This window comes from Balaenoptera ricei, chromosome 20, assembly GCF_028023285.1.
Source record: "Balaenoptera ricei isolate mBalRic1 chromosome 20, mBalRic1.hap2, whole genome shotgun sequence".
Taxonomy (NCBI): domain Eukaryota; kingdom Metazoa; phylum Chordata; class Mammalia; order Artiodactyla; family Balaenopteridae; genus Balaenoptera; species Balaenoptera ricei.
Window position 1 is genome coordinate 52,006,254 of NC_082658.1, and position 25,600 is coordinate 52,031,853.

Sequence of the window (25,600 nt, forward strand, 5' to 3'; positions counted from 1 at the left end):
AGACCCATTCCCGCGACGCAATGAGAAAGCCAAACCGCCATACTTATCCGCCCTCTCCCACTTCCCGCGAGACCCATCGTGATTTGCGGGCGCTAGGACCCGGCGGGCAGGCGAGCCGGCGCTCGGGTCTGCGTCTCTAAGAAGTCTCGCGGTGTTTGCATTTGAACTGCCTGGCGGGTGTCGGCGATGGCGGCGTCACTCCCGCGACCCGGCAGTCGGCTCTTTCGAACGTATGGGGTAGCCGGCGGCGGGGGGCCGCGGCGGCGTCCGGGCCAGGCAGCGGTGCAGTGGTTCCCGCCGCAAGACCGGAAGCGTTTCTTCAGCAGCAGTAGCAGCGACGCCAGCGGCGGCGGCCCCTCGAAGTCTGTCGTCTCCGACGATCCTGACGACCCCGACTTCCGCGGCAGCCCGGTGGGTCAGCGGCGGAGGCGCGCTGGCGGCCGACTCTCCAAGGACCGGCCGAGTCTGATCGCGACCCCGAGACGCCTGAGGCTGCGAGCGCGGTGCCCGCAGAAGTGCAGCACCCCCTGCGGCCCGCTCGGACCGCCGCCCTTCCCCAACGGCCACCCAAGCCTCCTGAGCCCGGACCTCAGTGTGTGCGGCCAGCCCAGGGACGGCGGCGAGCTGGGCACCAGTGCCTCCCTGTTGAGTTCTCCGGCCTCTCCCGGCCCCGGGTCCCCTGCCCCAGGAGACAGCATCTGCGCCGACCCCCCCGCCTTTCTGGATGCAGCCTCTGAAGCTCCGAGCGGCTTCCAACTCCCAGAAGCCTCCCTGGACCAGGCACCTCTCCCCTCTTCCCAGGAGGCAGAGACAGCAGGAGGCAGGCTCACCAGGTTGGCCCACCAAGCCCGTGCCAGCCTCAGGTCAGCTCTCGGTAGCTTTTTGGACTCAGGAAATCCTGAGGATTCTGAGCCTGGGCCAGATGGGAAGAATATGCGAGAGTCCTGCTGTGACAGGGAACTGGTAGGGAGGAGGATGGAGAGCCCAGGTTTATCCAGCACGGGTAAGAAGAGGGCCACAGACCAGGACTCCGGTCGAGAGGCTGGGTCTCAGGAGGCTGTCCAGATAGAATACGGGGAGGCCCGTGGGTGCAAGGGTGGTATGGCACCTGGGAAAAGCAACAGGCCTGAGAGAACCGGGCCAAGCCGGAAAAGGAAGCATCAAGAGTCAACAGAAACCTCCCTCTGCCATCACCACCAATTTAAAAAAGGCCAAAAGATGGAAAAAGATTCATTCGTCACCCAGGACCTGACTCGTTTACAGAATGCCTGCTCTTGGACCAAAGCCAGGGCCTCCTTCAGCTTCCACAAGAAGAAGATGGTGACCGCCGTGTCAAAAGTGTGCAGCGTCTACACCATTGCCAGTTCTCTCTCTGAGTCCCTCATATCAGAATATTCAAACCTTCCTGTCACAAACAGAACAAACAGTGCCCTGGACCCTTGGCACTTTTCCTCCATGTATTTGCTCACCCCCTTAAAGACACTACATGCCACAGAAAAAAAGGCATCCGATGCAGAAAAGGTTTATGGGGAATGCAGTCAGGAGGGTCCTATCCCCTTCAGCGACTGCCTTTCCTCAGAAAAACTGGAATGCTGTGAGAAGATTGGGGAAGGGGTGTTTGGTGAAGTGTTTCAAACAGTTGCTAACCACACACCTGTAGCCCTAAAAATCATTGCTATTGAAGGACAGAAGTTAGTCAATGGAGCTCATCAGAAAACTTTTGAGGAAATCCTGCCAGAGATCATCATCTCCAAAGAGTTGAGCCTCTTGTCTGATGAGGTATGCAACCGTACAGAAGGCTTCATTGGGCTGAACTCGGTACACTGTGTTCAAGGATCTTACCCTCCCTTGCTCCTCCAGGCCTGGGATCGCTATAACTCAACGAAAGGGTCTGCAAATGACCGGCCTGACTTTTTTGAGGAAGACCAGCTCTTCATCGTGCTGGAATTTGAGTTTGGAGGGATCGACTTAGAGCAAATGAGAACGAAGCTGTCCTCCATCGCCACTGCAAAGAGCATTCTGCACCAGATCACCGCGTCCCTTGCTGTGGCAGAGGCATCGCTGAACTTTGAGCACCGAGACTTGCACTGGGGGAACGTGCTCTTAAAGAAAACCAGCCTCAAAGAGCTCCACTACACCCTCAATGGGAAGACGAGGTCCATCCCCACCCGAGGGCTACAGGTCAACATCATCGACTACACCCTGTCACGCTTGGAGCGGGACGGGATCGTGGTTTTCTGTGACATTTCCATGGACCAAGACCTGTTTACGGGAGAAGGTGACTACCAGTTTGAGATCTACAGGCTGATGAGGAAGGAAAACAACAACTGCTGGGACGAATATCACCCTTATAACAACGTGCTCTGGCTACACTACCTCACAGATAAGATCCTGAAACAAATGACCTTCAAGACCAAAGGTAACACCCCTTCCTTGAAGCAAATGAGGAGAAAGATCAAGCATTTCCATCAGACTATGTTGAACTTCAGCTCTGCCACAGACCTGCTCTGCCAGCACAGTCTGTTTAAGTAAGCTGGGGTTGCTGACCGCCCCCAAAGGAGAGGGCACAGGTCTGGAAGCCCCTGATGCCGTTTTTAACCTCTATCCCCACAGCAGGGTGGGATTCCTGTTCTTACAGGTTTCCAATCAGCTTTTCAAACAAGAATTTTGTTTCCAAGTGGAAGCTGAAATGTTTGTTGAAATGTTTAAACTTAACAACTATTCTTTAAAAATAAACTATACATGAGAACAAGTGTTTACAACTGAAAAGCCCTCTTTCTGTCAGCAGACTCCCTTTTGTAAATTCCTTTCCACGTTTTCCTTTTTGAGCCTTGACACTTTATGTAGCCTGAGCAGGAAAAAAAAAGGAACGCCCAAGGCCTCAGCTGTCACACTGATCAGAGCCTGTCGCTGTAGGTGTCGTAAGGCTGGCTTTGACAGACAAGCCAACTGAGAGCAAAGAGGCTGTAGCGGAGCAGAGTCCTGGCAGACAGACTGCAAGGCAAGCGGGAAGGAAGACGGTAGGCAGTTTATAGGGGGACGTGCGAGAAATGCCACGTGTTTATCAAGCTCATTTGCCAGGCACAAAGAGAAGCAGAATTTATCGATGATTTTCAAATGGAAAATAAATTTCTCCATGGCTACTCAAAAGGTTTGAATTTTGCTTATTTTTTCATCAAGGGAAGAAAAACTGGAACGTCGCTTTAAGGGCTGAGTGGTTAATATTCCTTGTGAACATGACTTTGGTAATTTACTCCTAAAATGTGTTCCCAGGTTAACTAATCTTTTTCTACTCCTTTTCTAGAGTTCTAGTTTTTATACCTTTGAGAATCCACAGTCACTCTGGAAAGAGATGTGATGGTGATATAGAACCGCCTCTATGTACCTGAGTCTTGGTCAGGTTCTTCACTCTTATGACGTGGAAACCTTGTAATTTAACTGGAACACAAATTTGCAGCTGGAACTCGGCTCCAAAGAGGTTCTCCCCATGTATCTGCAAAATAAATCAGAGTGGGAAGTCACGGCTGGTGTTGCTTTGCCACCTGTGGCTTTGCAATGACAAGCACAGCACTTACATTGAAGAGGAATTCTTTGTGGTGGGAAAGCCCCTGGCTTGTGTTCATGTACGTCACCGATGGTCTGCATTTGAGAGGACATGGGTTAGGCCTCAAGGCCCCTTTCTCATTTTAAAAAACCTCAATGCTACCAATTGGATACACTAGGACAGAGGGCACCTGATCCTTAATAGGGATCAAAGCTGAATATCAAAATGTAAGGTGGTGGTAGGGCAGGTGGGATCAGGTTAGAATATTCAAATTCTGTATATTTGGGCTGGTCCTGTATCTAATTATAATGCCTTAGAGTGGCCTTACTTTTTTCCTTCCTTTCTTCCCAATCCCATAGCCTCTCTCTTCCCTCCTTAGCATCACATCAGTTCCCTTTTGTATCAAGACCAGTTGGCACTGCTCCTCCTTTGATTATGACCATGGGGTTTCTAGGACCCAACTGTTAGTGCCCTAGATGTCATTGGGCGCCTGGGTTCTAAGCAGCCTCCTCTCAGGGAAGGGCAATGCCCACATCTACCTGACCACAAGTTCCACCCACAAGAGAAAATGCCTGAAGCTGTCCCGCAGGTGTGGGCCCCTTGGAAGTACTTACTTGGGAAGAACTGCAATGAAGGCATGTTTGAAATGAAGGCTGTGGGTCTTACTGACCAAAGACCTTCTTTCATTGGAACTAGGAAATAAGAATGTCAGTTTATAGCACACCTGCTTTGTACACATGGCTTCTTACCTTGGCTTCCTGGGATCACTGGGGGTCAGATAGAAAAGACTCTGGGAGATAAGCAATTAGAGTGCAGAAGACGCTCTAGAAGACCATACTTAGAGAAACTGATTTTAAAAGGGTTTCTCAACCTTGATAATATTGACATTTGGGGCCAGATAAGTCTTTGTGAGAGGCTGTTCTGTATATTGTAGGATGTTTAGCAACGTTCCAGGCCTCTACCCACTAGATGCCAGTAGCACCCGCCCCAAGTGGTGCCAGTCAAAAGTGTCTTCAGGCGTTGCCCCTGGGGGCAGAATCACCCCTGTTTGGGAATTTTCCCAACACCGTACCCGACTCTACCCCAAACACAGAGGTTTTGCAGAAGACAGAGCTTCTCCGAAGTTAAATGAACCAGAATTAGAGCTCCAGTCCAAAGCTCATTCTTCCAGACCATACCATAGTTTTACTTTGTCAGTAAAAGAACATTTTAAATATCTTCGGTAACAAGAAGGGAAAGCCAAGTCACAGCAGGGACACACATGCCTTCTCAGGGCTCACTGAGGTTCCCCTTCCTGGGCAGTGAGGGAGCCAGAGCTATTACGCATGCACATGGGAGGGAGGCTTCTTGCAGGGCCACAGGCTGGGCCTGCTGTGACACAGGCATTACTTACTTGGTGATTGTCACAGCGATGTCGGCTGTCCTGTTTGGAAAGGCACTCTCCTCCAGCTGCCAAACTAATGAAAAGTTTGCCTGTTTAAACAAACAAAAAAGGTCACTTGATTCCCCTTTATACCACTCACAACTCAAACTGCTTCCTACTAACTAAACAGTCCTGGGAAACATAATTCATACTCCTCATGTTCTTGTAGCACAGCATGCTTCAAGGTCCGTTATTCCACGTTAAGCCTCACAATGTCAAGATGGAGTAAGTGGGGCAGACAGGATTATTCCCCTTTACAGTTGAGGAAGCTGCTTCAGAGATTTCCCACAGCACAGAGATTATCAGTGGCAGATCAGGGACTCATAACTTCGGGTCTGATGCTCCTTGCACACTGCCCCCAGCTTCACTCTGCTGTACTGGGGTGCGTCAACCATTTATCTGTGGCTGTATCCCTCACCCCCACCACTCCCTACTTTCAGAGCACACTTGGCCGCTCTGAGCACTCTTAAGAGTGGAGACCGCAACTGAGATTCTAATGAGACTGGGAAGTAGAAGACACCAATCCCAGGGTAGTGAGAAGAGTCAGCCAATCAAAACAGACTCACAGATGACCTCTTGAGTATGGGGTGACCGATCTTGCAGTTCATGACCAGGACAGAAGCAGTTGGTTTAGGGTCATCGCACTGAATGTTTGGAGAAGGAGGCTGTTAACATAAAAGACGTTTTTGTTTTGTTTTGTTTTTGACATTGATTTTAAAAGGCAAAAAAAGGAGCAGTTTCCTTACACCCATTCAACATGCCAGACGCCCTGCCAGGAGCCAGGGACACAAATAAATTAGACTTTGTCCTTGTCTCCCTCACAAGCTGGGCAAAAGGGCTCAATACTAGATGGTTGAGGAATTTAAATACAAGGCCTAAGGAGTGGTTCTGTGAGAGCAGTACAGAGAAAAGCAGTAGAGAAAGATGAGGTCCAACCAGGAGGATTCAAAGTCTTCATGGGAAAGGAGACATTTGAACTGGGCCTTGGACCAGTGCGGATTTCATGTGCTGAGCGAGGCAGGAAGGCCAGCTTGAGCCCAAGCACTGCCATACAGCCTCTGTCAGCCACGGTTCCTCATCCAGACCACGGAATACAGAAAATGACTTGAGTCATTTTCTTAATTTCTTAACTATTTTCTTAATTCTCCCGAGGATGTTGCATCTAGTTCCATTCTAGATGCTTAGGCGATCATGGCATTCTTCTCATGCATTGGACGCTGTCTTAGCCCAAATAGCCTCAGACCACTAGGGACACACTCGTAGGATGACGAAGCCAGGTTTGTTGGCTCATTACAATGAGGAAAACTGCACTGTGGTGTATCTCACCAAACAAAGGAAAAGATAGTTATTAAAGGATTCTGGGGAAAGGTGGAATTCGGGGAAAATGTAAACAAAGCAGTGTTTTGATAGGCCCAAAACAAAGCAGGGCTGTGTGTAAAAGGGCCACTCAGCATCAGGTCTGGACTGCAAAGTGGACTCAGGGACCCATTTCCTTGGAAACTATTAAGGTGAATGTGAAAAGTTATGTCCAGAAACATTTTATCTGAAGCTCCAAGCCTCAGATGGAAAATGAGAGTGCTTCTCTTTGTCAAAGTGGCTTAGACTCTCCAGGCAAGAGTAAGATGGTTTCATAATTACAGATAAAACTTCAAACAGCAAAGTTGCTGACTGCCTATGATTTTAGGGAACAAAATTTCTCAGTGTTACAATACTTTACAGCTGCAGGGTGTCCTTGGGAGAAATACTGTTTCCTAGTATCTTGCAGCTGGTTTTGAGTCTGTGCTCCCAAGCTGATGAAAGGCTGAGCAGACTCTTACTTTCCAGTCCAAGCTACTTTATTAGAGATTATTTCTCTCTCAGAACTCTAGTTAAGAAAGGCTGCAAGGGGACTTCCCTCATGGCGCAGTGGTTAAGAATCCACCTGCCAATCAATGCAGGGGACACGGGTTCGAGCCCTGGTCCGGGAAGATCCCACATGCCACGGAGCAACAAATCCCGTGTGCCACAACTACTGAGCCTGCGCTCTAGAGCACGCGAGCCACAACTACTGAGCCCGCGTGCCACAACAACTGAAGCCCGCGCACCTAGAGCCCAGCTCCGCAACAAGAGAAGCCACCGCAATGAGAAGACCACACACCGCACGAAGAGTAGCCCCCGCTCGCCACAACTAGAGAAAGCCCGTGCGCAGCAACGAAGACCCAATGCAGCCAAAAATGAATAAATAAAATAAATAAATTTATTAAAAAAAAAAAAAAAAAAGAAAGGCTGCAAGCAAAAGGAGTGATTGGGCAGCAAAATAGCACCATTGAAGATTTTTAAAGCAGAGAATGACACGATTGGATCCACGGCATATAGTTGGATTAGAGGGGGTATCCATCTAGTTAATAATCATTTACTGGATGGACCAGGGTGAGGCCGGAGGCAGAGTTAGGAGGTTGCTGTAACAAAGCAAGTGTGCCGGAAGGGAAAGCCACGAGCAGTGTGGTTCCCAAACTGCTGTCATAGTTACCTTTTGTATCCTCTTAAACTGCAAGTTTCTGGGGTAATTCAAAGCCATGCTTGTCATGTAGGAATCTTCCCCAGAGTTAATTAGGCTAATGTTCATGCTCAGCTCCTTTGTGAGACCCACCACCAATTCCTGCCTGCACAGGGTAGGCAAATAGATAAATGTTACCAGTTTAATCTGTACAAACCTCAGTGCAATACAACAGCACCTTTTTAACTAACTTCTTAGATAAATTGCTTAAAGGATACATTTAGCCTAGATTTTCTTCCCCTCAACATAAGCAAACATCTGGACTGCCATACCTCAGCTGCTGTGTGACATGACCATTTATGTAATGTTTACCATGTGTCAAGGACTGTGTTAAATGCTTCACACGCTCAGTCAATCCTCGTAATAACCCTATGAAATAGTACGGTTGCTCTCTGTTCTATAGAGAAAGGAACAGAAGCCAAGGGAGGCTAACTAGCTTGCCTGAGGTCCAGCAGCCTCAAAAGGGAGTTGGGAGAAGTGGATCTAAATCCTCTTTCTACCACCAACGCACTGTGACCCTAGGCAACGTACTTCGTGACACAAATTCATCCATCTCACATACATTTACAGAAGACTTTCTCTGTGCCAGACACCCTGCTCGACATGGGAGAAACAGCACGCGGGGGACAGATGCTGCCCCTGCCCCCGTCTTGGCCTCAGCCTTCCCACCCACAAAATCATCCCGGCCCTTCCAATTTAAAGGCTGTGGGTTAAAACATGAATCTGTTCAGCCTGGAGAAGACTTGGGGACATGTAAGTGCTTCTTTCCATCCGCTGAGGCACCATGGGGCCCCTCAGTAATTGAGACCTACAGGGAAACATATCAACAACAAAGAAAACTTTCTAACCCTCTGAAAGGTTCAGAGATGGAATGTGCAGCTCTCGAGAGTAATGTGACCTCTGTCTTGCTGTGTTGTTTTTGTTTTTATCACAGCTGAGAAAAGGATAGATTTGAGGGCTTGAGGGGGCAGAGGCAGAGCCTGTCTGGGAGATGATACAGGCCTGAAATCAGACAGTAGTAGTGGGGATGGGGAGGGGGTAGAAACCAGAGGTGATAAGGCCGTGCTTGCAAGCAACACAAAAAAGAGAGAGGAGTCAAGGATGCCTCCTGAGTTTCCAGCTTGGATGACCGAGTGGGGCTAGTCATGAGGGGGAGAACACAGGGGGAAGACCAGAGGGCGGAAGTTGATCAGATGGGTTCAGTCCAGGGCATGATGAGAGGTTCCCAGAGGATAGGAAGGCAGAGATGTTGAAATGTCAGTAAGGTATCCTGTTCTAGAGCCCAGGAGAGAGATCTGAGAGTCACTGGAATATTTACCAGGGGTTCTCAACCTGAGGGCCGGGGCAGTTTCAGAGGGCCCCAAATGCAAACACCAATGTATGCAAGTGTGATCTTCTAGGGAGAAAGCTCTGTAGTCTCCCTTAGATTCTTTAGGAGATCCACGTCCACAAAAAAGGTCAAAACCATTGAGGCATTTGGATGCTAAGGATTAGGTTCAATACTTTTGAAAAAAGAAGAGACTGCTGGCTGTGAACACTAGGGGGTGATGTAGGGCCAGCTGTTTCACTGTCTACTTCACAAGGACGTGGCTGGGACGGCTTTCTTGGCTGTAATTAATTCCGTTAGAAACAACTGCGTCTCCTTGTTAGGCTGGCTTCCAAAGCACTCAAAAGCCTTGAATTGGATCCTTAGTGACTGAGAGGGGCAGCGCTAAGCCATCCACATCTGAAACGCCAGTCCTGCAAATGTCTATGAGAAGGCTTACCAGGACTCAGAGAACAGTGCTCTTCCCCAGAGATGCCAACTCCGGCCAACTGGCCATCAGTGCCATGTTACACACACAGCACTAGGAGTCAGGGAAGGCATTTTAAGACCACCACATGTCCAAAGCCAAACTCATGATCTCTTCCTCCCCACCCTGCCTTCCAAAACAATTCTTCCAAAAGCTGCCCTAATTCAGTTCTTGACATCACCATCATTCTAGAATGCAGTGTGGTCCGACAGAACTTCAGCAGTAATGAAAATGACCTGTTCTGTGCTGTTCAATACCACTAGCCATATGCGGATACTGAGCACATGAAATGGGCCTAGTGCAACTAAGGAACTAAAATTTAATTTTAATTAATTTCAATTTAAATAACCAAGTGTGACCAGAGCCTATTGTATTGGACAGCACAGTTCTAGATGCTCAGGCTGAAGTGTTGAAAGACTTCTTAGACCCCTCTCTTTCTCTCACTCCCCACATCCAATCTGCCATCCAATCCTTTGGGCTCTAACTTCAAAATATAACCACCTTCATTGCTACCACCCTGGCCTAAGTCACATCACTTCTCACCCGAGTTACTACAATAGCTCGCTACTATTGCCCCGCCTCCTCCAGTGTAGGAGCCTACAGTCTACTCTCAACACAGCAGCAAGAATGATCCTGTTAAAGTGCACGGTCACGTCATTCCTCTGACTTCTCAGCTCGCGGTAAAAGTCCTCATGGAGATGCAGCCACGTATGACCTTTCCTCCCCTCACGTGACCTCTCCCTCCCTCATCTACTGCAACTATGCTGGTGTCCTGGCTCTTCCTCCCATCTCCAGGGCATTTGCAGGTGCTCTTCCTTCAGACACCTGCAGAGTTCATTCCTCCACCTCCTCTTGCATGCACCCAAATGTCGCCTTCTCCATGAGCATTCTCCTGACCACTCTATTTAAAACTGCCACCCCACCTCGCCCCGGCATTCCCTCCCACCTTCCCTGCCTTCTTTCTCTTCACAGTATTGATACATCTCATCAACACAAAGTTGACTTATTTATTATCTTCTCCCCCTAAAAGCACCAGGAGGGCCGGGATTTTTGTGTGTTGTTTACCGATGTATCTCTAGCACCTAGAGTGCTGGGCACAGAGGAGATGCTCCATAAATATGCAATGAATTAAGTAATTTGGTTAAGAGGTGAGCCAGGGAAGAGGTTACCTCTAACTGAGGTGGTCCTAGGAGTGAGAGACACTGAGTTACGAAAATAGCGTTGTCCAGGATGTCCAGAGACCTGGGTGTAAGTTCACCCAATGATCATGTGACCCCACACAGGCCCTCAACTACTGAGTCTGTTGCCTAATCTATAAAATAGGAATACAAATTTCTGTCTTTCCTCCCTCCTTGGGTGCGTGGGGAAGCAAGAGATAATAAGTGCAGAAGCCCTTTGTGGGCCATGAGGGGAAGGGGGAGGAAGTGAGCGATCTGTCCTGGTGAGGGGTTTGCCCAGGTAAGCCTTCAGGAGGAAGTTAACTGCAGAAACCGTGACGACTGGATTCAACTCACTGAGAGAGGGTGGTGGCCAACTGTAGCTCAGCGACACAAAACAGCTTATTCTTGCAGGCCTTCTCGTAGGGCAGCTGTAACCAGACAGAGAGGGGCAGGATCAGCCCAGGGACCCCGCCATCCCCGCCTTGCTTCATGATCTTCTCCTTAGGACATCCCTGTCCCTCCTGCTGACTCTGAGAAGTGCAGGTAAAGGTTGACAGGCTGGGGTTGTGTCCACATGGCCATGAGAGCTGTGACTGTGACATTCCTTGGCTTGTCAGGAATGGGGACGTGCTTGGTCCTACAACACGGGTACCATGCGTCAGGCCGGCCACTGGCCAAGGTCAAAAATGGGGTGACCTTTGTGAAACGGTGGGAGTGCCTGTCACTTTCATATTATGCTAATTAAGCAGCAACACTCACAACTCACTATTTTGAACATTTGGGGGAGGAAAACCCAAGTGAAGAAAAGCTTCCTTAGTCCTCTTAAGTAGAGCAGCAACAGCAGGGGACAAAAGGGGGTACATAACCAAATATTGTCAAGGTCCAGTCCCGTGAGGTCCTCTACCCCCATGGCTAGTCTTCTCTGTAGGTTAAATATTCCCCCTTGCAATCTTGCCTACACCAAACAAATTCAGAAAGTCGCACTGGGTCCAAAAGGCCCAGTCAAGGTTGAAAAGCTCCAGCTCAGGCTGAAAAATCAAGTTTTCTAAAGGAGCTGGTCTATTTTTTATTCTGAAGGAACCACAGCCAGCTCTCTAACTGGGGAATCTCTGCATTTATCTTCCCAGCAGCCAGTGACCATCGCAGCAGCTTTATTAAACAGCAGCAAGGACTGTTTCCATGACCTGGAGCTAGAGTGGGAGCCCAGAGCTAGAAAGAAAACCTTCTGCTTCCCAGAGAAGGGAGATGCAGTTCGCAGAAGTCAGAGCTTGGAGCTCTATCTGACTGGGTCAACAATTGGGGGCAGGCTTTTTTAGTTTTGTTTTTAATACAGCCAAGCAGCCTGCTCTCTTTCAGCAGGATTACAACACCCTAAGCTCCCAGCTAGAACTCATTCTCTGGAAACATCTATGTGCCTAACCTAACACCAAATCATTTCCCTCATCCATTTTATCAGTGGGATAATTTTTTTAAAATCTCTTTGCCAAACCATCAAACTAATAATTGATTAAGGTAAGAATCCTGAATGGATGTTAAACAGGATATATGCATAATCTCAAAGCATCTCCCCATAAGATACTTATTAATTACAAAGGGAAATAGCACCAGGAATGGAACAAATTAACATGATGTGCCTCGGATACAATGCACTTAGAGGGATGAGACTTCATTTCTGGGATATTCCTGCCCAAAATGCATAACCTGAATCTAACCATGAGGAAACATCAGACAAAGTCAGGCTGAGGAACATTCTACGGTATAACTGGCCTGTACCCTTCAAGGATGTTAAGGTCATTAAAGACAAAGAAAGATTGAAAAATTATTCGAGATTAAAGGAGACTAAACAAAAGTAATGAATTATCCTGATCCAGAAAAAAAGTTTTTTCTTTTGCTAAAAAGGGCATTAATAGGACAACTGGTGATATTTGAATAAAGTTTGTAGATTATAGTATTTCATCATTGTAAATTTCCTGATTTTGATCATTGTACTGTGGTTATGTAAGAGAGTGTCCTTGTTTTTTAGGAAATACATACTGAAGTATTGGGAGTAAAGAGGCATCATATCTGTAACTAACTCTCAAATGGTTCAGAAATATAAATTTCTGAGACTACATATGTATATATGTAAGATATATATGAGATTTTATATATAGAGAGAGAGAGACAGAGAATAAAGCAAATGTGATAAAAGGTTAAAATGTTAATCTTTGGGGAATCTGGATAAAGGATGGGAATTCTTTGGACAATTCTAACTTTTTAGTAAGCAAAATATTTCAAACTAAAGTTTTCTTAAAACAGAATATATATAATTAGTGATAATCTACTTATTGACAAAACTTTATATTAGTTCTCCCAGTCTTTTCTGAACCATCTAAGTGTCAATGCCAAATTTTAAAAAATTATTTAGAAAATTAATATACTATATAAATTTAAAATAAATTTGCCTAAAAAATTAAAATGAGAATCTGCTCATCGGGAACCTGATTCTCCCTCTTCCTGGGCAGACGAGCAATAGGAACAGTCACCCTGATTATGTTGTTCTCTTATTTCTATTTACCATTTGTGATTGATGCATTGGGTGTTAACCAAAACTGGAGCTAAAGGCTTATATAACTGAATTAATATAGAGCATTCTTGTACAAATATTGGACAGTTGTGAGTGTCCTATGATTACCTAGAAATATACTTCTGCTACCTGAAGATTTTCTGTGCCAGCATGAACTACTCTTGGCTTATTTTTATTTTTGGAGATTCAATGCATTCCAGCTAACTGTAATTATTACTTTTCAATGCTCATGTTACCACTTCTTTGATCCTGCTGATTTTTCTGTACCCCATAAGACTGTCTAAATGAATATTGACAGAATACCCCAGGGGGCCAGGGCCTGAGTGGGAACAAAATCTCCTTATAGAATCAAGAAATTTTACTGTTTTTTTTCCCTCTCTGATTTCCTGTAGTTATGAGAAAAGTTTTTTGTGACACTATCCATCTGCTAGGGTATAGGTCTGGTGGGCCATTCAGCCTGAAGGCCTGGGCAGGACCTGGGCAGGCAGGTATGCCAAAGGGCATCCTCTCTGCAGCGCGGGGCAGGTGGGCGGCTCCAGTCCAGTCCCCACACAGGACCCTCACCACACCGTTATCAGAGACTCTTGCCAAGGTGGGCAATGTATTCATATGCTTCATTAAATATGTAGCAGGCACTTTTTGTGAACATAAAAGAACTAGCCTTGGGGGTGGTTTGGAGACGTGTATTACCCACCAGTGAGGTCCTGGGCAAATTAACACCATCTCAGGAACTCTATATCCCCATTTGTACAGTGAGGGGCCTAAATGCTGTCTGAAGACCCTCCCAACTTTAACATTCTTTGAAGATAGGGGAGCAGGTACTTTTAGGGGGATGGATCCCAGGAGAGTCTGGTCCTAGCTGAGTCACCTGGAAGATGGCAGAGGGCTCAGCATAGAAGTCCAGGATAGGCTGGGGATGGTCCCTCCGGCCCTCGGGGGTCTGGAGTTGGTAGCTGACCTTGACACTGATGTTGGAGAAGCAGTCCTCCTGACAGAGCTGCAGAGTCACCAAGGAATGCAGGGTTGGAGTTGGATGTGGGGGAGAAGATGACAAGGAGAATACTTTTAACTTTGATGTAGTCACAATAAGAAATAAACAATGAAAGTGGTAAGCCAGGATTCCTAAGCCTCTTCCAAATAAGTCAGGCTGCCAAGAGCACTGGGAAAAATCTCCCTTGATCTGCCATGGTCTCGGGCATCATAACTCCTTCTGGTTCCTGCCCCAATCACAAAGGGATTCTGGCCATTGGGAGTTAAAAACTGGCCTCGGCTTTATTCAGAGTACAAAGGGGACCCACGAAAGGGAAGAGTCATGGTCACATCTGTGTTTACAAAGATCTTTCTCCAAGCAACACGGAGGATATACTAGAGAAATAAAAACTGAAGACCAGGAGATGGCCTGGGATGCTGTTTGCCATTCTCTTTGTTTATTGAGCCTTTTTGCCAGGTGGGAGCTTTGAACACCTGAGAGTAGGTGAGCACGATTCCCAGGTGGAAAAGGTAGTTATGCTTGTATTTAAGGAAGCCATAGGTTTGCTAGAAACTCGTTCTTAATCCATTTAACAATCAACAGACGTGGGAACAGATGTGTAGTAAGAAGCATAATTTACGAGTTTATTGGAATAAATGATCCTTTTAGGTCCACAACTCTGGGTCCTGTCAGGCTCTGGGTTCTGACAAATACATTTTTCATGCCTCTAGGCACATTTGTCAGGAGTAAACTTTTGTAAATCACAACTTTTGTCTTTCTATTTCTACTTTCTCTCGTTCAGGTTTTCTGATGTTGACTCACGCAAGGGCCCTCTGCCCCACTTTTATTATCAGGTGAGGGAGGGAGCCCTGTTATTCCCAATTTATTACCAAGAACAATGTCAGCAATTAGAGAATTTCCCTTTTTGTCCAGTTTCTAGGAAGCCAGAGATCTACTTAGTGTTCAATTTTGGTAGGTTTCTTTTTTTTCTGGCCACTCTGCACAGCATGCGGGATCTTAGTTCCTGACCAGGGATCAAACCCATGCCCCCTGCAGTGGAAGTGAGGAGTCTTAACCACTGGACCACCAGGGAAGTCCCTCGGTAGGTTTCTTTAATCTGGATTTCTGGTACCATAACTCCCACCTCCCATGCCATCATGTGGTTCTTTTTTTTTTTTTTTTGGCCGCACCGTGCCGCTTGTGGGATCTTAGTTCCCTGACCAGGGATCGAATCCGGGCCCTCAGCAGTGAAAGCACAGAGTACTAACCATTGGACCGCCAGGGAATTCCCCCATCATCTGGTTCTCAATCTATTATGATTATTTCAGTTGCCTCATTTGTGTGTATGGGTATGTGTGTTTCAGTGCATGCACCTCAGTTCTTTTCTCTACAGACCCCTCTAGACTTTTCTGGAAACTCCTCCACTTACCTGTCCCTCTGTGGGAACCAGCAGGAAGGGCTCACAGAGACGGGGGCCCGTGCCCCACTCCCTAAGGGAGCTCTGACACAGCCTCTCATCTGAACACTGCAGCCTTTTCCTCTGCTTCACCACATCCACATCCAAAGTGAAGTTCAGAGAGGTCTCTCTGAGGCCTGGGAATGAAGACCAGGTCTTCCTGATGAGACTGGGACGGGCAAGCCCCAGACAGAGGGCCCTCCCATGAGTCCCTCCTGAGTGGTGCCCCCACGTAGGCACTTCCCCAAGTTTCTTCTTCATTTCAAAGGTGATTTTCTCATGTCTTCTGGCACCCAGCTAGGGTCCCTCAGTGCACCAGCCCCGAACCTGGAGCAGCACATCCCAGGGGCTGAGTCACTCTTCCCTAGGGGAAGAAGCGCTTAGGGGGAGGCAGGGATTGAGGGGGAAAATGAGGAGGAGCAAAAAGTCAAGGAATGGAGAGAGAAACCATAGAGTAAAACCTGAGGATAACAGAGCTGGAGGCACCTTGTAGACTACCTGGGCCAGCTCCCTTACTGTGGAGAAAAGAAACCAGGGCCCAGAGAGTGAAAGACGCCCTCCCAGTGTCACACAGCCACCCAACAGCTGCCATTCGGGCTCTGTGGCCTGAATCTTTCAGCCTATACAGCTGGAACTGATAGGCCTGCCCTTTCCTAATTAACAGATTTGATCATGGACTCTTGCAGTAAAGCCAGCCCACCTGGGAGAGCACATTCTGACCTGCAGGAAGCAGGGAGACATCTCCAGGATTGTTACTGAGAGATTAAGCCCTGGGGACGGTTGCTGGGGGATTGTTCTGGCGGGGATCTCTTGGGTTGGCAGTAAGTACCTGGGTTGTGAAAGCCATGCCTTCTGGAAGTTCTCCCAACCAGTGCCAACTAAGGGGATGGGAAGGGAGGCCAGGCCTCCGGCGGGTTATCCAATCCCCCTGGGCCAGGGAGACACGGTGAGCAGGGAAGGGGAGAAGATGTAAATCAGGGAGAAAGAGGACAGGCACTTCTCAGGAGCCCTACACACATGCACAGGCGTGGGCACAGTAGGTGGAGATGGAGAAGTGCCGGCCTTTTTCTGAGTCTTCTTTCAGAAACTCAACCCTTCAACCCAAGGAAGGGATCCAGTGCCCCTTTTCCCAACAGGGTCAGAGAGACCCCTTCAGAGTGTAGACTTGACAGCAGATCACCCTTTTCTGGGGCGGTTCCCATTAAATTGAACCTAAGGTCAAAGGAGCTAAAGTCTAATAGAGGGATTTCATAACACCCTGCCCCCACCCAGCCCTCTTTTCCTGCCCCCCACTGAAGCCAACAGGGACTGACCACAGCACTGGACGGGTCAACTAGGTTGCCTGTTACCTGACTCAGCAGCTGGTGACACATAGCTGACTTCAAAACACAAATTCACATTCACGCTGCTGTGGAAGCCAATGGGCAGTGCCTTGGGGGTGAAGGTCATGGACAGCTTCAGACGAACCACAGGTCTTGAGCTAAACAAGATAGCAAAGAGGACCATGAGAAGGGACCACAGGACTTCTGGATCAGTACCTGGGCTCTTTCCTTCATTCAGTGTATATATATTGAACACCTCTCTTATGCCAAGTGCTATTCTGAGTCTTCAGGGTACTACAGGGAAGAGATAAGGCCTGCTCTAGTGGGAAAACAGACAACAAGCAAATAAACAAGAAGAAACAGGAAAATCCTATGTACAGGAAATGCTATGATAAAAATAAAATAGGGGCTTCCCTGGTGGCGCAGCGGTTGAGAGTCTGCCTGCCAATGCAGGGGACATGGGTTCGAGCCCTGGTCTGGGAAGATCCCACATGCCGCGGGGCAGCAGGGCCCATGAGCCACAATTACTGAGCCTGCACGTCTGGAGCCTGTGCTCCGCAACAAGAGAGGCCGCAATAGTGAGAGGCCTGTGCACCGCAATGAAGAATGGCCCCCGCTTGCCACAACTAGAGAAAGCCCTCGCACAGAAACGAAGACCCAACACAGCCAAAAATAAATAATAAATAAATAAAAATAAAATGACTAAAAAAAAAAAAAAACAAAAAAAAAATTAAAAAAAAATAAAATAAAATAAAATAAAATAGGATTGGGACTTCCCTGTCGGTCCAGTGGTTAAGACTCCGCGCTTCCACTGCAGGGGGCACGGGTTCGATCCCTGGTCCGGGAACTGAGATCCTGCATGCCACGCAGTGTGGCCGAAAAATAACTAACTAACTAACTAAATAAATAAATAAAATAGAATAAGGTAATAGAGACTGGGGGCTACTTAGCTGGTGGTCAGGGATGGCCTCACAAATGAGGAGACGTTTAAGTTGAGCTCTGTTACCGAGAAAGAGCCCGCCCTTGTGAAGCTCTAGGGGAACTGCATTACAGGCAGAAAGCACAGCTGATACAAAGGGCCTGTGGTAGGAATGAGTTTGCTTTGTTTGAGGAACACAAAAGTCAGCATAACTGGGGCACAATTAGTGAGACAGAGAGTAGACAAGTGGCGGGGATGGAGGGGTCTGCAGGGCCTGGTCATGGTAAGGAATTTCGATTTTACTCTAAGTGGGAACCACTGAGGGGTTTTGAGCAGCAGAATGAAGGGGTCTCTCTGGCTGCTGTGTGGAGAACGGAGCACAGGGAGTGGAAGCAGGGAAGGACGCCATGGCAGTGGTCCAGGCGAGAGGTGACAATGTCATGTACTAGGAAGTACTTTGGAGGCAGAGCCAACAAAAGCTTGTTGATGGGATGGCAGGGAAAGGAAAAAGAGGAATCAAGGATGACTCTTGGGTTTTTATCCTGAACAAATGGCACCCTTTGCTGAGATGGGAAGCTCGGGGAGGGGCAGGTGGGTAGAATGAAGGGTGGGTGGGAATGAGTCCTTTTTTTTGGCCGCCCCATGGGGCTTGGGGGATCTTAGTTCCCTGACCAGGGACTGAACCCACGCCCTCTGCAGTGAAAGCACCGAGTCCTAACCACTGGACCGCCAGGGAAGTCCCCTTTTTTGTTTTGTTTTTAGACATGGTAACTTTGCAATGCCTGTGTTGAATAAACAGCCGAGTCTGGAGCTTCGCGGAGAGCACAGGGCAGATTGGTGCCCCGCCAGATTATTTATAGCCATGGGACTTGATCACTCACTTAGGGATGGAGCACAGAAGCTCTGAAATTAATAATAGTAATAATAGCAGCCATCACTGAGCACCGTGCTAAATACTTTGCATAGATCCTCTCAGTCCTCGTAACTCTGTGAGGTAGGTGCATTGTTATTCCCATTTATAGATAAGAAAATTGGGACTTAGAAATTCTGCCCAAGGGCACACCGTTAAGTGCAAGCTGAGGTTCAAACCCAGTTGGGCAGAGCCGGTGCCCTTAACCACTGCACTTACTCCCTCCCCTCAGTGCCTGGTGTCTTCATGAGGTCACTTAGGGCAGGGCAACCGGGTGAAGCTGCCAGAAGGCAGAGCAGACCCCTACCGGAGCACAGCCGCCTGGCCCAGAGCGCCCACAGTGATGTCAGCAAGGCCGTCGCCACTGAAATCTAAGCCACCTGCCACCGATGTGCCGAAGTACCGGAGTCCTGGGGCCACCACTGAGGCTCTGATCCTCTGTGGATCGAGAAACACAAGGTGTCAGGGAGGGAAAGGGGTTTCCTTTTGGTTTAATTCAATCAGCAGATTAGCCTTTGTCCCCACCCCAGGGAGCCCTCAGCTGAGGAACTGGAAAGAAAACGTCAAGCTTCTCCCAGGGAGGCTTGAAGGGGGGGGGGGGGGCTTGACAGGGAGAGTAAGGAGAGCAGGGGGTGGGGGAAGAGTAGGGTCGTCCCAGGGAACAGTCAGGGGTCAGTGCAGTGGGCACAGGGAGTACTGGGCACGAGCAGTCCTCCCGTGGGGCTGAGGGGAGGGTGGCTCTGAACTGCGTTTCAGAAACACCACTGAAGCCCAGAGCGGACGATGGGGAAGAGGAAGGAGCCAGGGCAGGGGTGGTGGGGATGGAGAGGAGGGGCTGGGTTTGGGAAGACAGTAGGATCTTTAGGAGGCAGAGGCCGACAGGCTGAGCTGAGGTCTGGGATTAGCCCGGTTTCTGCTGTGAGCAGGGGAGGGGGAGGGCCCAGAGGAGCAGCAGGTCTAGGGAAGAGGATGCTTTCAGCTGGGCATCCTGAGAGTGAGACGCTGGAGGCCGTCCAGGGGAGGGGCTCAGGAGCAGCTGGACACACAGGGCTGAAGCCTGGAGAGAAACTGCAGCTGGATGTGAGTGAAAGTGCCCATAAAAGATGTAGTGTGGAAGTTGGCAATGGATTCCTGGGGGGTTAGAGCTAGGCTTGGGGTGGGGGGAGGGGCTGGGTGGGAGACAGGAGCCAGAGAAGGGACAGAGAGAGGAGAGAGGATCTGAGGCAGGTCCATGGTCAGGAAAGCCAAAGAAGGAGGGAGTCACAGGTCAGGACAGTACATGGATGTTGGCCCAACCTCTAGCCCCACAGGCAGGGTCTGAGCTGAGAACCTCCAAGTGACTTCTGTCCTTCAGCGCCCTGGGACCTGCCTGGCACTTAGGACTGGAGCTGGCCTGGGTCTCAGGCCATCATATCTGGGGAAGGTCAGAGTCCCAGAGTAGAGGCAAGAGAGAGCCCTGCGGATCACCTGTGGCTGGTAGGTAGCGAGGTCAGCCAGCTGGTTGGTAGAGTGTCCATTGTAGATGTACACGCTGCCGAAGCCTACACCATCATCTGCCCCAAAGTCTTCCAGGGGGGCCCCGATGGCCACATCTATGAGCTCATCCTGACTGATATCCCCCACCGTCGCCATGGCAAAGCCAAATCGCGCATAAGTTAACCTGGGGTGCCCACTCAGCGTGCGTACCAAGGAGAAGGAACCATCCTGTAAGGCAGAGAGGCAGCTCAGCCCTCAAGACAGGGATGCGGGGTGCCCACCCCATCGCCACCCCAGGAAGCATGCTCAAGGACTTGTTGATTCTGATTCTCCAGCAGGGAGGGAGTCTGTGGCTCAGAAGAGGCAAGAGACCTTCCCAAGTTTGCACAGTGAGTGAGTGGTGAAGCTGGAGTCCTCCTGCCTTGCAGTCCAGGACCAAGAGCTGCACCCCTCTGCTCCCATGATTGGGGTACTGGACTGGCGATCAGGAGGCCTGGCTTCTCGCCTTGGTTCCACCACACACTTGCTCTGTAAACTGGAGCAAGTCTCAACATCACTGAGCCTCAGCTTTCTCATCTGTAAAATGGGAGTAACAGCGACCTCCCATAGTTACTGTGAGAAACAAGTGAGATCACAGACAGGATGTGCTTTGTCAACCGTGCAGCTATTTGCGATGTCATCATCATCAACATGAGATGATGGGGTGGGGAAAGTAAGAAAGTGGGGGAGGGGACGGAGGGGAGCAGTCAGCCCAGCAGGCTGCCATCCACCCTGAGCTCCCATCACCGCCCTCTGGTGCAAGGCAGGGCCGGGGCGCTCCCAGCCTCTGTCACCTCAGCCCCAGGCTGAGCAGCCACAGCCTCAGCCAACTTGCGAAGATGGTGACTCTCCCACCTGCTTGTTCACACGGTACACATAGACTCTGCCCTCCTCGCCTTGAACGTGGTAAAACGGGGCGGCCACCAGCAACAAGTCTGTGGTCCCATCCATGTCGACGTCCACAGGGCACAGCTCAGAGCCAAAATAGGACCCCATCTGCAGGCCAGAGAGAACGCCGCTCACGGGGAGCGCCGGGGAGGCACGTCCCCACCGCCAGACCCCTCAGCAAAGCTAGACCTCTGCTCTTGCTCTTCCTGGACCACCAACTTTGGGTCAGACCAGATCAATTTGTTCACCAGAATAACACAGGAGACTGGGTGAACAGCCTGATCCCCCGCGACGGGGGAAACCAGCTGGCGCTCAGACACACAGAGCCGGGGCGGAGGCTGAGTTCTGCCTGAGTTCCGCCCAGGCTGGGTCCCCAACCCACTGTGTGCCCCGGAGCCCACCCCTTTCCCTCCGGGACCTCCAGATCCCCATCTGTAATAACGGGGTGGGGGCCCTTCTCCAGCAGTACCTGCTCGCCCTCCAGCACTGGTACAAAGCTGGTCTCGTTGCCCTCCTTCCGGAGCTCACACACAGCCCCTCGCTGCTTGTGCCGTGGAGCCCCTGCCATGTAGGAGAGGCCACAGGCCTTGTGCAGCACAGCCACCGAGTAACCTGTGCGGGGTGGGGAACTGTGATCAGGACCTCCCGCCGGGCCACTCCTTCCCCCCCCCCCCCCCGCACCTTCTCAGCCAGGACTTCGAAGCAGCTTGGGCAGGGAGGCAGAAATGGAGAGACTATCCTTCTCATCCTTTTAAAATCATCAGCGGTGGCTCCACTTACCCATGCGGCTGCTCACACACATGTGCCCCACTACACAGATGGGATAGACATACACGATCATACATACAGCTTCACTCAAAATACACTCCACACACATTCATCACCCACGTTCATCACAAACGCAGTGCATGAAGACTGAGGAGGGGTGAAGGGTCACCCACCGCCATTACTAATGGAGAGGCCCTACCTCCCTAGCCAGCTGCCGGGCCCTGGCGCTTTGGTACCAAACAGGCCTAATTCTCAGCCTCAGGCTCCCTAAGTGGGGCCCGTCCCTCAGTCCATGTGACCGACCTGGGCCCTCCCCAGCTAGGAAGCCCACTGCAGCCTGTGTCCCTGTACAGGCCCCGCCCACACCCAGGTAGCCTCCAGGCCCCGCCCTCACCCAGGTAGCTGTACTGCACAGCCTTGGCATCCACTGCCGTCTGGTTCAGGAAGCGGCCCTTGCGGCTGCTCATGTTGTAGAACAGCGTGCCCCCCGACCAATCGAAGGCCCCTACAGCACCGAGCAGCACCTGCCCCTGCAGGGGAAAAGGGTTGGCGGCCATCTGAGCGGGAGGGACCCAGGGCCAGCCAGGGTGGCCTTGGGTCTACCTGCCAGCACAGCAAACCTTGCAGGGGGGATGAGGGGCATTCAATGCACCCGGACAGAGACGCAGGAGGAAGGCGAGAGGCAAACACTGGGTTCCTGCCTTGTACCCATGACCCTGTCAGGGCAGCTGTCCTTGCAGTACCAGCAACCCCTGGGGCAGAAATCCAACCCGGGGCCCAGATGTTGAGCATTTAAAAAAGTATGACTGAGGGACTTCCCTGGTGGCACAGTGGTTAAGAATCCGCTTGCCAATGTAGGGGACACAGGTTCGAGCCCTGGTCCGGGAAGATCCCACATGCCGCGGAGCAACTAAGCCCGTGCACCACAACTACTGAGCCTGCGCTCTAGAGCCTGTGAGCCACAACTAGTGAGCCCTCGTGCCACAACTACTGAAGCCTGTGTGCCTAGAGCCCGTGCTCTGCAAGAGAAGCCCCCACTCGCCGCAGCTAGAGAAAGCCCGCGTGCAGCAACGAAGACCCAACACAGCCAAAAATAAATAAATTAAAATAAATTAAAAAAAAAAAAGTATGACTGAGCAAAATGGGGCTCATGTCCTCCGAGGCTGCATAGCCTGAGTCTGGCACCCAAGGCCCACCTGTGTCGAGGGACGTGCTAACCGCGCTTCCACCACATGCAAGGACGGTGTCCTCACTGCCCGTATCCCTCCCCGTCTGTGGGGAACAGGGCCTCTGGTGGGGAGAAGTACCCGGCTTGGTAGGCAAGCCCACCCAGGCCTGGGTGTTACCAGTCTGTGTTAAGGAAGCTGCTTAATCCTTGAGCGCAGGACGAAATGACCTCCTGTTATAAACAGGGCCATTCTCTCCTTGACCTCAAAGGTCCAGGTTAGGGCGAGCACACAGAAGTGTTTTCCTTTGTCCTAAAATGGCTCTTTCATGGGACTTCCCTGGCCGGCGGTCCAGTGGTTAAGACTTTGCCTTCCAATGCAGGGCGCACAGGTTTGATCCCGGGTTGGGGAGCTAAGATCCCACATGCCTCGGGGCCAAAAAAACAAAATATAAAACAGAAGCAATATTGTAACAAATTCAATAAAGGCTTTAAAAATGGTTCACATCAAAAAATCTTTACGAAAAAAAAAATCTTAAATTGGCTCCTTCAGAGGCCTCACCACAGGAGGGCACTGAGAGCCAGGGGACCCTGAGTCCCTGGGAGTTGCCAGGGCCCCTCCTCTGTGGAGAGCCTGCCTGGTGCTGAGTCGGCCACGTACCTCATCCAGGATCTGGGCACTGAACCCGACCTGTGCCAGCTGATAGTGGAGGGCATCTCCGACTGTGCCTGGAAGCCAAGACGCCCAGTGAGACTGCTGTGGGCCGAGGTGAAGGGAGAAACCAAGTCGGGGAAGGGTCCGGCTTGGCTTCCTCCCAGAGGGAAGGATGTTCTGGTAGGATGGGACGAGCATCAGGTTGGAGTAGAGATCTGGGTCCTGCTTTAGCAGCTACTGGCAGCATAGCTGGGAAGAGGGCCGTCCCCTCCCTGTTCCTGGGCCTCAGTTTCCTCACCTGGGAGCTCCTGGGAGCAGGAATCATGCCCCAGTCATCCTTCTTCCTCCAGCACCAGAAAGAGCTTCTCATCAGAGTTTCATGGAATTTGGGGGAAGTGAGGAAGGCTGGGGATATTGTTGCCTTTTTAGAGATGGAACAGCTGAGGCTCAGAGAAGTGACAGGAGTTGCCAGCGTGCCACATGGAGGGAGGACAGGAGCGGGGCTGGAGCGCGGGCCTCGGGCCTCCTGCTGAATTGCCGAGGGCGCTGCCACTGGGCGGCCAGGGACCTGGAGCCTCACCTTCCACGCTAATGATGCTCTGCTGCAGTTTGCTCAGCAGCCCATCCAGCGCTGAGTAGTTGGTCACCTTGAAGGCATGGTCTTCATCGGGGTCCGAGGCGATCAGCTTCAGCTCGTTGTATGCCCTGGTTTTATTAAATGCATCTCCCACCTGCACAGAGGCCCTGGGTCAGTGGGCCAGCACCACGAGGGCTCTCCAGGACCGGAGAGAGAGCTGAGCCCCTCCGTCTGGCCTTCAGGGCCCCCCATCACCTACCTCCTCCTTTCCCTGCTCCCTGCTCTCCCACACACTCTACGTGTGTTTTCCTGAACACACCAGGCTCCTCACCTCTGCCCATGCTATTCCCTCTGCCTGCAGAGCCCTTCCTGCCTCCCCTGTGCCCTAGGTCAGCTACTCCTCTTTGTCCTCCAAGAATCAGCTCAGCACCAGCTCCTCCTGGAACCTTCCCTGACATCCCTCCTGTGGGCTCCCAGGGTGTCCACTGCTCTCCCCATCACTGCTGGGCGAGTGAGCTGTGACCACCACTGGGAAATGAGCCGTCTGGGGGAAGACCCTGAGTGGGGTGGGGGGGTGCGGGGTGCATGGGACACGGGGGCTGAAAGAAGAGAAGTTGGTGAGTGTTTGTGACTGCAGCAGGGTTTGGGTAAGCTGCTTACTGAAGCCCTTCTAGGAGCCCTGGCTCCTCCGCACCCCAGGCTGTACAGGGTCACGAGGTACCCCCCAGCTCCTGGTTCTTACCCCAATGGCAAAGCGCTCAACACCCTGCATCTTTGTGGAGTTGATGACAGTCGTGAGGCTGAGGGGGTCCCCGAATATGTCCCCATCAGTGAGCACCACCATGACCTTGGATGCCTTTTCTCTGGAGCCATGGCTTGGTGTGAAGATGTTGTCTCTAAATCGGGGAGAGTAAAGGGAGAGAACTTTGCCAAAGGGATGACTGAGTCCTGGGGAGATTTTATTCACTGACCTGTTTTAGAATTGAAGAGGATTAAGGAGCCCTCCTGGGAGAACAAAGGCCCAAAGAGGGGTGGTGATGTCCCTGGGTGCACAGCTGCGCGGGTGGAGGTGAGGCTGCAACACAGGTGTTCTTACCCCTCACCTGCTCCCAACAGAAAGGTGCTGAGCAACTAGAGAAAGCCAGTGCACAGCAACGAAGACCCAATGCAGCCAAAAATAAGTAAATAAATAAATTTATTTTTAAAAAAAGAAAAAGAAAGGTGCTGGACAGTACTAGAGTCTATTCCTCGTGTGTATGTGTGGGAATAATAATGATATTAAAAACAGTGGCTAAGATTTACATAGAACTTAGGTGTGCCAGGCACTCTGGTATGCACCGTACATATTTTAAGGCAAGTACTATTATTATTATTATTATTATTATTATTATTATTATTATTATTATTATTATTATTATTACTGGCCACACCCT

At 50.3% G+C, this 25,600-nt stretch overlaps 2 protein-coding genes across 2 annotated transcripts in view; one reads left to right on the plus strand and one right to left on the minus strand.

The window, feature by feature from the left end:
• ITGAE (integrin subunit alpha E) overlaps window positions 1–25,600 on the minus strand; it is a 56,523-nt gene that overhangs the window by 7,818 nt on the left and 23,105 nt on the right. Inside the window, exons 9-26 of the mRNA XM_059906430.1 lie at window positions 24,910–25,063; window positions 24,171–24,321; window positions 23,597–23,664; window positions 22,165–22,300; window positions 21,472–21,614; window positions 20,970–21,110; window positions 20,067–20,303; window positions 18,907–19,037; window positions 16,798–16,928; window positions 15,422–15,585; window positions 13,891–14,019; window positions 10,811–10,884; window positions 7,477–7,609; window positions 5,534–5,632; window positions 4,938–5,017; window positions 4,159–4,236; window positions 3,576–3,639; window positions 3,386–3,493 (exon numbers count right to left, since the gene is read on the minus strand). Coding sequence (XP_059762413.1) covers window positions 3,386–3,493; window positions 3,576–3,639; window positions 4,159–4,236; window positions 4,938–5,017; window positions 5,534–5,632; window positions 7,477–7,609; window positions 10,811–10,884; window positions 13,891–14,019; window positions 15,422–15,585; window positions 16,798–16,928; window positions 18,907–19,037; window positions 20,067–20,303; window positions 20,970–21,110; window positions 21,472–21,614; window positions 22,165–22,300; window positions 23,597–23,664; window positions 24,171–24,321; window positions 24,910–25,063 — 2,221 coding nt within the window. The remainder of the gene's footprint in view (window positions 1–3,385; window positions 3,494–3,575; window positions 3,640–4,158; window positions 4,237–4,937; window positions 5,018–5,533; window positions 5,633–7,476; window positions 7,610–10,810; window positions 10,885–13,890; window positions 14,020–15,421; window positions 15,586–16,797; window positions 16,929–18,906; window positions 19,038–20,066; window positions 20,304–20,969; window positions 21,111–21,471; window positions 21,615–22,164; window positions 22,301–23,596; window positions 23,665–24,170; window positions 24,322–24,909; window positions 25,064–25,600) is intronic.
• Window positions 187–2,654, plus strand: HASPIN (histone H3 associated protein kinase). Its single transcript, XM_059908913.1, has one exon. It carries the CDS (start codon window positions 187–189, stop codon window positions 2,530–2,532), a length of 2,346 nt encoding a protein of 781 aa, XP_059764896.1. The 3' UTR covers window positions 2,533–2,654.